Source organism: Leptinotarsa decemlineata, unplaced genomic scaffold (assembly GCF_025532065.1).
Source record: "Leptinotarsa decemlineata unplaced genomic scaffold, Ldec_3_MD MMD2_tig00026361_RagTag_RagTag, whole genome shotgun sequence".
Lineage (NCBI taxonomy): Eukaryota > Metazoa > Arthropoda > Insecta > Coleoptera > Chrysomelidae > Leptinotarsa > Leptinotarsa decemlineata.
In genome coordinates this window covers 4,665,437-4,677,149 of record NW_027412704.1, presented here as the reverse complement: position 1 = coordinate 4,677,149, position 11,713 = coordinate 4,665,437, and the positions used below count along the sequence as shown (strand labels likewise).

The window sequence follows — 11,713 nt, the reverse complement described above, 5'->3', positions numbered from 1 at the left end:
TTACATTTGAAACAAAACTAACTCAGTGCTCTTCAATTCTTTAGGAAAATGTTCTGCCTATTTGCCCAATATATAATTTTGGGCAAGAGCCACAAGTCGGCTCATATACTCCTGATCTATACGACACCAAGGTTTCGTCTTTATTGTTTTTAAATGAATTTACTTAGACTCAGGTACTTGAAATGTAGGTACTTCCAATTGTAAAATTAAGTATATGAATTGAAGGGGTTATATTTTTAGGAGTGATTAATTTTTGGGAAAGAAAGTTTTTGGCTTTCTACTACTCCATCTTGATACTCCACCACTACTCCTTGCTTTGAAAGATCTCATCCCTTTTTTGTATCAAGATGGAGTAGTAGAAAGCCAAAAACTTTCTTTCCCAAAAAGTATATGAAGTATTGTGTATGTAGAATATAGTTAGAAAAGACTGTCTAAGGAAAATCTCACACTAAAGTGTTTTTTGAATACCTTATGAAATGAAACATCGTGTCCTTTTGCATAAAAAAGTAATATTGTGTCTTGGAACAAAAATTCCAATGTCTGATAGTGGTGCAGAACAGTCTATTTTGCCATTCAATATCTTATATAGAAAACATGTTTTTTACGTTGGAAATGAGGAATGTGTCATAAGGAGGTCTAATTACCTCTAGAGCAGATTTTGGAAAAACTCAGACACAAAATACCTCCTTTTGGGGTGAAATTATAAAAAACCTCCAGATCCCGTGCTTTGCTATTGTAAAGTTGGCTCGCTTGGCTCGGTTCTAATTTTTAGGTAAGCCGGTGCTGCGTAACAGAAGTATAGTACCTAAATATTATCGCCGTATTCAAGATTACTGATTGGACTACAAATGCCACTACATTATTTACCCCATTCAATAAATTCTGAGACGAACCCGAACTTTAAAACAAAGGTCCGATAGTGGGTCGAACTTTTTGCATCGTTTTTATATCGAGTCAGCTGATACATATACTCATTTTTTGACGAACTGAAGGTTTGACACTTGAAAGATTTCTCTTGAGGAATTGAACTAGACGTTGAAGATAATGAATGTTTCAAATATTTGTTTATTGTTCTTTTTAATAGACGTAAATTTTTTTATATGGTAAGTTTTCACTTTACGCTAGTGATTTGAAAAAAAGTATATCGATTTGATCGACTCATTTTCGGAAAGTTTCCCAGTTGACAAAGTTAGATATTTCATTCATAAGTGAGGGGGGTAGTTTGAGCAGTTGAAACTCATAAAATTATATGTATGGTCAGTTTATTAAAGCTGCGTTCATCAATTTGACGTAAATGATAATCGTGTTTAACAGTCGAATGGCATGAAATACAGTTGAGGGAGATGAGTTGTGATGTGAACATTTTTCAGCTAGTGAACATGAATGAATAATTGGAATTATTTCAAGTGAAGATTTTGTGGTTTTCGTGATTCATGTTCTTTTAATGCTCAGAAAGCTGTCTTTTCTCCACAATCAATGTTCCATCCTAATTCAATTTCTTCGTGAAATTCCAAAAGAAACTATATTAAATCGTTCATATTATTCGAGACTGCATTGTTTTTATTTTGTTTCATACAAGAATATTGTCAATTTCTTCAGTGAGTTGCTCTCCTTGAGAAGTGGAATCCTTGTTCCATTTGTTCGTTGAAAAATCTCAACTTACGAGGTAGGATAAAAATTCCAAATCTTCGAAAGTAGTGAATTCATTTCGAATATTCGCTTCGAATGTACTTCAAATATGAATGTGAATTATAGAATTCAACATTATTTTATTTCATCAACTGTCATCGAGTTGGAAGTATTGAAAGTCATTAGTTAATTTTCAGGCAATATGAAACATAATAACTAACAAAAAAAGGGGTTAATAAAAAAAATACCTAACAAAATCTATATCGAAAATTGTTGATCAGGAATGAATATTGATTCTAGGAGACCAACTACCACATAAAGCTGACATTAAGTACAATCATGATTGCTAATATTCAGGTACATAAATACTATCAATTTATTCTAGATGATAAATTTTTACTCTTCTTCCTTTCGGATGATTTGCCAACCCTGTTCATTGATAAGTACAAATGATTCATTTCATAATTACTCTGAAGTAAACGTGCATTTACATTAAAATGATCCTCGCAATGAAATAAGTTCAAGTTTCTATCGTGGTTTCGATGTCATAAACATATATCAATGTTCCATCATCAGTTATCACCCTTTTGAACACATCTGGATTGCTGATAGCGTCATCCAATAATTCCTGAGCGATGTTCATGCTCATGAGCCAATCGATATGCCAACTTCCTCAGAAACTCCTCTTAAAGCATCTTTCCAGTTGTTGTTCAGTTGTTTGGTAGCCATTAAACAATCATCAGTGGGAAAAGCACGTAGTCCTCTTGAGTGATATTTCAAATCTCCTGATTTTTTCGTATCGCGAAGGATCTCTATGGCCATCAGCGGCCATTTTTCTGGAGAGAGAGGCTAAATGGACTATAAATATACACTTGCGCACATTGCCAACTGCACAAATCAATTTAATGAATTGTAAGTACAACAGACTGTTGGTTAATACTGAAAGTCACAGCATTTTGGAAATAACGTCTGATTTTATGCCTCCAATCATCAACTACGAACTGCCTTATGAAGTACTGTTCCCCAGTAGAGAGGACTGCATCCTCCGGGAAAAGGAAATATTATTAGCGGTTCTGGTGCAGGTGTTTTCAGTCGCAGACTCAGGACAGAGATATCAACCTGCCTAGAAACCTATGCGACTGTATTCCAAGCAGAAATTTGCGCTATTGAATTGTGTGCGGAAAAATTGGAAGAATCCAACCTCACACACGTCAATAAAAATATTGTCGGACAGACAAGCGGCGTTGGGAGCTCTGGGCTCTTACCGAGAAACGTCTAAATTGGTAGCAAATTGCCAAAAGCGACTCTCCTCGATAGAAAGACTCAACAGATTGTCTCTGGACTGGATTCTCAGCCATACTGGCCTGGAAGGCAATGATGCTAATGACTCCCTTGCAAAGGAGGATGCTACAAGCAGCTTCATCGGACCAGAACCTGTGTGAGCCACAATAAACCCTTCTGGGTTGTGGTGGAGGGTTGAATAGACCTATCCACTTCAGACATAGCCTAACCTAACCTAAGCTAACCCAACCTAACCTAACCCAACCTTTTTTTTGGGGGCGGGGGGGAGAAAGACCTTCGAATACCCACGAACCGGCTTCGTGCGCATGTGGTGTAGCCACTAAAACTCCCCCGTCTTCGTTACGAATGATGCATGCGGAATCATTTTGCGATATACATCACATGCATCTGGCAACTCTTATCCTACCTGTTTCCTGTTCCTCTCTCCATTCACCTTCCCTGTTCCGCTTGTTCGTCCTTGATTTTTTCCTCCATCATTTCATTCATGAAACCCCTCATCTTGTCCCAGCTCTGTTCAACTATATCCATGAAATTCTGCGCTAATATCTCGTGTCCGGTCTCTTGGCATAACAGATGTCTCTCCCCTTCCCACCTGGGACACGCAATTAGGGTGTGTTCCGTTGTATCCGCTTCCCCACAGTATCTGCACAGATTGCTCGCAGGTGTATTGCCCGAATGACCCGTGCCCCGACAGAATCTGTGTGGTACAGTAGTCTAAGTCCCTGTTTTTTTTAGCAAATACCATCTTTTCACTGAAGGGATCAATTTTTTTGTTCACTGCACTACCTAGGTTGTTTCTTGCCACTCTGCTTGCCATAACCTAACGTAACCTAACCTAACCTAACTTCACCTAACCTAACCTAACCTAACCTAACCTAACCTAACCTAACCTAACCTAACCTAACCTAACCTAACTGATATTTCAAGTCTCCTGATTTTACTTTTCTTTAATTTTTTTGTATCGCGAGAACAAAATTTCTGAGCAATGTCATGTTGATATACACATATTCGCAACAGAGAGTAACTTAATCTAGTAAGAAGAATTGGAATCCCTGGTGTGCAATGAATGTTTCAGAAACACCACAACAGAAATACTGCCTCTCGTGCATAACCCAGTGACCAATAATTCCAGTCCCAAATAAACTTTCTGGTTCGAATCGGCTACCGACTGAATATTCTTTCTGAGAAAATGTATCTAGTTGAAGTCATCATGATTCAGCTACGCCACGGCATGGCTAACGGCACTGTTAATAGCCATGATGCTCTCTGGGTGGCTCGAGGGTTATTACCAGGACCTACCCAGAACAGTAGGCTAACAATCATAGTTGTCGAAGATGTGAAAAAATGATTCATTTTGTTTCAGGATGTATTTGAACGGTTTTTATAATTGCGATTGTGAAGGCAATATAGAAGAAAAGTAACAACATTGGTAAATAGCTTGACCTGCTTGGAGAATTTCTTCCACGACAATGACAACCTTTGACTTTTTTCCATTCGAACAGTTTGGATTTGGATCAGAAATTAACGAACATAGCAGTAACCAGCTCCATTTCTTGCACAATAACGATTACTCCGATATATCAGTGGATTCCGAAGATTTGGAATATGCTCCGCAGTCCATATTTTCTTTCGAGTCTTCAAACGAAACACATCTGAAAGTTCCAAAGAACGACCTGCAATGGCAATCTGTTGTACGGAAAAATAACTCCAGAAACTTGTTTTCGGAAAATGTTGGAAGTATACAGAGAGGCATCCACTCAGCAATTCATAATGCAACTCCTGAAAGCGGATATCAATCTTCTACTCCACTTACTACAACCAATAATGTGGAGTTTCTGCCGGAAGAACGGTGGCAAAATGTCGATACAAGCTTTCTAAGTGACATTTCCTACCAACCAATCAGTCCTCTTGTAGATGAGACTGGGATCAATCGGGATAGTAGCTCAATAGAAGAACAAAATAAGATAATATTAGACCTCGATGAAGTTTTTTCGAATATGGCGTCAGAATGTGTAGAGAAGATAGAGGAGGAACTCAAAAGGAGCGGAAATGAAGTAGACTCCAATGGAACTTCCATTTTAGAGTTCGAACAACTTCCTGGTTGGATGTATTCTTCAGTTGAGAATGGAACTGGTGATTCCACCTCAAAGAATCTAGTTGAACTGGAGCTATCACAAAAAGGTGAGTTTGACAAAAAAATAACCTGCCTCACTTCACAGTTGAATCACTTTTCTGGCTATAGTCTAAGGTATGATGGATTTGTGTCTAAGGTATGATGGATTTGTGAAATTCACTGAATTGCATCAGGTATCAGAAAACTATTGCATAGCTAAACACGTGTTGGGGTTTTGTAAACTGTCTTGTGAAAGTCTCACAATAATATTTTACTTGAATATTACAATTCTAACTGAAGTTGAAATTACATCAATAGTTTCTTCAAGAAATACAAATGAACGTGAATAAAAAAGCAATAAAGATAATCTGCTCATAAATAAAAATTAATAATCTGAAAGTCATGAAAAAGCAGTGGCGCATAGCTTTAAGATATACAGTGTGTAAAAACCAAATGGAATAAATTCGTTATTTCAGTTACTGTACATATTCAAAAAAATCCCCAAACACGTCAAATGAAAATTATTATTTGGAATTCTTCAACGTAAAAATGCCACCCCTACCTTCAACTCCCTTCGAAAGTATAGGTTTGTGATATATCGTTGAAAAGATCTCTTTATTCTCTATTCAAAAATGTTATCGCTTTCAAGTTTATTGTAACAATTAAGATAAAATAAATCAAAATCATGTGGTTACCAAAATTCGATAAAATACACCTAAAAACTAAAATGTAATGCAAACCGTAATGAAATGTAGAATAAGAAAAATAACTACGGATGTTAACGGAGTAGATGTTCAAAATGTTCACCGTGAACGTCTTGGCAACATCGTAATCTCAAATAAAACTGTCTTACAACATTATTTAACATATCAGGCGTGACCGACCTGATCGCAAGCGTTATCCGTTCTCAAAAGTCATTCAAATCTGAAGGTTCAGTTCTGTACACATTGCTCTTTACATATCCCCATAAAAATAAATCTGATGATGGAAGATCAGGTGATCCACCGACTGGGAAATGTTTTACCGAGGTATTGCCGGACATTACCTTGGTAATATGATGGTACTCCATCTTGCTGAAACCATATCGTATTCACTGGAACTTGAGGGTTTCCTGGATCAGGACATGAATTTGCTGAACTTGGAATGACATCATTCTGAAGTAGTGCCAAATAATTATCATCATTCAAGTTGCCTTCAATGAAAAAGGAACCAATGATATGGTTTCCTACAATCCCCGCCCAAACATTAACCTTTGGAGAGTATTTCGTGTGTTCTTCTCTCATCTAGTGAGGATTTTCCGTTAGCCAGTAGTGGCAATTTTGCCGATTAGCATGACCGTTAAGAGGCAAAGTACATTCATTAGAAAACATAATGTTATCTAATTGGATAATATTGGTATCCAACATGTCCTTCATTTGCTCAAAAAAATTAATTCTTCTATCAAAATTGTCTTCCATGAACTACTGAGTAGGTATCATTTCGAAGGGATGCATTCTATTTTCTTTTAATACGTTTTCTATGGCTAACATTGTATGTAGTGGATGCCTGTCTACTCGATGTATGTGGATTTTCTTCAAACTTAAGCATCACATCTGATTTGAGTTCAGCACTCATTGCATTGATAGCTGCTTTTTTTATCTGCCCACATGACCAATCTCGTGAAACTGCTTCTCTATTTTGCTTATTGTTCTTTGAGGCATGGTCTGTAAATTAGGAAATTTCTCATGAAATAGGCGAGCTACTTTCTATCGTGTTCAGGTTTTATCTTCGTAATCAATCATTTGTAAAACTGTTATTTTATGCATTTCCGTTAATCTAACCATTTGTCAGACTTGAAGTTACCGAATTTCAAACTCAAATTCAAATACTGATAACTGATATTGTAACATACCAAACAAGTTGAAAAGGCGTTTTGAACTAACGTTGCCACGAAAAATCTTTGTAGTTTTTTAAAGAATACCATCTAAAAAAATATTGCTATGATTTTTGCTTATTTTCTTATTATCAAAACCTCAATATGAAATAAGTTTTGAGTATATTGCAATAAGTTTTGAGTGTATTTTATCGAATTTCGGTAACAACACGTTTTCAATTTATTTTGTCCTAATTGTTGCAATAAACTTGAAAACGATACTATTTTTGAATTGAGAATGGAGAAATCTTTCAAGCGATATATCACAAGTCTATACTTCTCATCTGAAAATTGGGGGTTGTACCTGTCGTTCGACGGAGGATGATGGTAGGGGTAGCATTTTTCCGTTGAAGTATGTCAAATTATAATGTAAATTCGACTTGTTTCTGGAAATAATGAATTCATTCCATTTGGCTTTTGTACACTGTATTTTCATAAGGGTTTTTTCCCAAATGGAACAAAAATCACTGCCTTTTGACTTGCAGACTGATTATACCAGAAGAAGTATAACGTAGAATTTTCCATTTTTCGTCATATGAAAAATATCAAAATTGTGGCGAAGAACTTCATACTTGTGTAGAAAAGGTCAACCTTCAAGTTCACCTACATAAGTTACAGCGGCAATTCAAAGTTTTCAAAAAGTAAAATATCATTTTCATCACTCAACTAGTTTAGTGATCCAGTAATTTTTCTAAAGAATGGTTAGAAAGATAATATGATCACTTTTTCCTCAAAAAAACACTTATTTCTTTGCCATCGTTTTGAATTCAATCAAATTCTTCTTCAGGACTCGAAAAGCAGTTTCATCATGTTAATATTACTATTTAGAAAAATTTGGTTGTTGCAATGTTTTTTATTTTTTCAAATGTATCTAATATGTCTAATGGTTTTTAAAATACAATCGTTTTTTAAATCAAAAATGGATTCTGTTATCCAACAAAACTTTCTCCATCCAATTGGGGATCCATTTTACCTCCAACGCCATTATGCAATTTTCCTTAGCCCGAAAACAACTTTACGCTGCTTAAAGTTTGTCTCCCACTTGTCCGGCACAGCACAGCAAGGTCCGGCACAGCACAGCAAGGTCCGGCACAGCACAGCAAGGTCCGTCCCGTCAAAATACGGATAGGATTGGAACAATGAAGGTAAATGGACAACCGTCCACAAGCCCGGCACGGCACAGCCAAGAGCGTCCGACGCCGGAAAGGATTCTGTCTCTCCGATCCTGTCCGGCAAATAACGGTACGTGCTGTGACGGACTGGCCAAGTGAGCGCATCGTCTGTAAGAGCTTGCCAGCATTAACTTGTCCAAACCTGCCTGGGAACTTTATGTTCTGCTATTCCAACAGTTAACAGCACAGTGTCAGACGGTAACTATAAAAATGGACTAGGAAAAATTGAACTGCCTGTTTAGGTAAGCTGTAGAATATCCAGAAGTTCTGAAAATTTGCATGAAGTCATTTGAAAATACTGGAAAAATTTCTTCTCGTCTCCTTTCAGGTCGTTGAAAAGATGATGGAACTCTTCCAGATATGCCCTCTTTTGATTATTGGGATGGACACACATCCTTCTTCATTCAATAATGCGGCCACTTTAATGACAACTTCTTCGTCAGAACTGCTAGTGATAGACATGTTTCTGTAATCGCTCGATGTCAACTGTTATTCCTTTGAAACCGAACAACCAGCACCTTCAGAATGCTGGTTGTAGCTGGACAAGTGGGCAATGCTACCACCCGTCGCCATTAGGCGACGGACAGCGCCGTGCTGTGCTGTGCCGGACAAGTGGGCGACAAGATTATGTCGTTGCAATAACATGTCACCGGGAGATGCCCGGTGAGACAAGCATCCACCATTTATGAAATGGTTCATGATATTGCAGTGATCAGAGAACCATAAATAATATAGTCCAGTCATATTAGGAGTTTCATCTCGAAACTAATATGATCATTATACAGTGTGTCAATTTTAAAACTTACAATGGGCTATATCTCACGAACGACAGCTGTTATCGAAAAATGCTCGAAACCGTTTCAAGGATAGTAAAGGGGAACTGAAGTGACATGAAAGAGAACTCACCCTCTTCAACCCCCTAGGCCCCACCCACCAAAATACAAAACGTTTAAATTGCAAACCCCTACTTGTGATATATCATTGAAATACTATGAAAAATGATATCCAACGGTATGAATAATAATTGTACAGAGTGAAACAATAATTGTGAAACTTTGGCTTGAACGAAATATTTCATAAGGTTTTTTGTTAAACTGCAAATTTATTAAAAATGTCAATTAAGTGAATGTTCAAAGTGGGTAACGTTGTTTTGTAAACAATAATACAGCCTACTTTGAAATTCTGTACGAACTTTGGCAAATGTTGTTCTAGTAATGACGCGATATGCTTGCGTAATTCTTTCTCGCAATTTCCCAAGTTACGCAGGTTGAGATTCATAAACAACTGGCTTGAGGTGACCCCACAGAACAAAGTCAGGTGGCGCCAAGTCAGGTGACCTCGGTGGCCACTAAATGGGACCTCTCCTACCAATCCATTTGTTCGGATAATTAGTACTCAATCAGTGCCTATCTGGAGCTGCATAGTGAGGAGGTGCTCAATCTTGTTGGACGTGCAGCAAATCTTCGTCTACAGCTAGGTTGCCTTGGTCGTCCCTTTGGTTCTCTAATTCATGCACAATTGAAGGTTCGATGGTGTTTTCCAGCATATCGAGATAAATGTCGCCACATAAATTGATTGGTATGAACAAGGCACCAATTATAGTATTGCCTAATATTCCTGCCCAAACATTCAGTTTTTCAGGATATTGAGTGTGACCTTCTCTGAACCGATGCGGGTTCGCATCACTCCAGTACATCACTACAGTTTTGTTTATTTATATTACCATTCAGCATAAAAGTACATTCATCACTGAAACAAATATTTTTGAACATTCTCGGTTCAACGCGAATTATTTTAGTCATGAGTTCACAAAACTCAATTCGTCGGTCTGGATCATCATCGCTGAGTTCTTGAAGAATTTTCGTTTTGTACGGATGAAACTTATGTCTGTCACTGCATATACTTGACGCGTTGATGCAGTAGGCTCCATTGCAAAATTTCCAAGGACCTCAATTTGGGTTGCTTCATTCAGTAATTTTGGGGCATTTCTTTTTTTATTTTGCACTGATCCCATTTCTCTAAACTTTTCAACTGAATCGCGGACGTCCGCGTGACTTACATTTTTGTCCAGATGCCTTTTATGAAATATTTGAGCTGTTTTTTAATAACACTGGATCTGGGAGGCAAAAATGAAAATTATCTCCACGCGCTCAGGTATACTGTAAACCGACGTGACATCTACAGCTCAATGACAGTACAGATCGTACAAATGATGAAAACTAATGACATTTATAAGTCTCAAACAAACCAAAAATATTTGACTTTGACAGAACCCAAAATAGAGATCTTTCCAACTCGTTTTGCAAAAACGGCAAATTGAGTTTTTATTTAACAAAAAAAGTATCGACGGACACTTATCATGTAAAATAATAGTCCAGGAGATAGCATTACAAATAAAAAAGTTATAGTGAGCCGGCTGATATCAAAGTTAGTGCAGACTTTGACAATAGGCTGTATTATTGTTTACAAAACAAAGGAACCCACTTTTAACATTTACTTAATTGACATTTTTAATAAATTTGTAGTTCAACAAAAACCTCATTGAATATTCCATTTAAGCCGAAGTTTGAAACGGTTTCAAACGGTTTCAAGCATTTTTCGATATCAGTTTGTGAGAAATAGCCCATTGTAAGTTTTAAAATTGACACACTGTATGAGTTTGAATATTCTCTAAAACCAGATTTTTCAGGTGCTTCTACTACTGCAGGAACCAAAAAGAGAAAAACTTTCAGCAAATATCAGCTAACGGAACTTGAAACACACTTTTCTCTGAATCCATATCCATCAAAGGAAGAAATAGAAAATCTTGGTGCTGTAATGGAAGTCAGCAAAAAACGGTTGAGAATATGGTTCCAAAATAAAAGACAAAGAGTATCCAGGAGAAAAAAACTATTAGAAAAGATTTATAATAATTGAACCTCTGATGGCTTGCCAAAGAGGTGAAATAATTTCAATAACGAGTAATAATAATAGTATTTCGAAACTGACGACGACTGATGTACTCAGTTCATGTTTCTTTGTATTTTGTATATAATCGTTCGATATTTTTATCATCTGTATATATACATTTCGTGCATGTCTGTATATAGCTGAATATTTGGTGATATAATTGAGTTTTCAGATGTATTTTCGTGTTACTGAAAACTGTGTGACACCCAGTCATTAGAATTGAACGGGTGATTGTGAGGTTTGAAAGATGTCAACTCCAATTTGAAATGAAATTGGTCCAAGATTCATCAACTTTTGTCTTCACTATAATTGATGAGGGAAAAATCAATTTTGTACCAGTCTTTCAATGATAGATTTTCCAGTCCTAACATATGTTATACATTTTTCAAAATCCGTGAGATTGAAATAAAAACCTTTTTCGTCAAGTCTATAGTTATGTCTGACTTCAGCTTCAACGCACCCTGTTTCTTTTGAGTTTAATTTTGGATGATTAATTTGCCAAGTCTACTGTGACTATGATTCCCCTCTCCCTTTGAGCCTTAAAAAAAGATAACAGAAGAATTTACGTACATTTTTGGTACTTTTCGATAGGAAAGACTATAGTGTTGTATAATTCACTGGCGAGAGGTAGCAACA

General features: G+C 36.8%; 1 protein-coding gene across 1 annotated transcript; it reads left to right on the top strand.

Moving 5' to 3' along the window:
* Window positions 1-946: 946 nt before the first annotated feature.
* Window positions 947-11,502, top strand: LOC111517656 (uncharacterized). The gene is made up of 3 exons (XM_023173863.2): window positions 947-1,103; window positions 4,295-5,112; window positions 10,818-11,502. The coding sequence occupies exons 2-3, from the start codon at window positions 4,401-4,403 to the stop codon at window positions 11,042-11,044; spliced, it is 939 nt and encodes a 312-aa protein (XP_023029631.2). The 5' UTR covers window positions 947-1,103; window positions 4,295-4,400; the 3' UTR covers window positions 11,045-11,502.
* The last annotated feature ends 211 nt before the right edge of the window (window positions 11,503-11,713 follow it).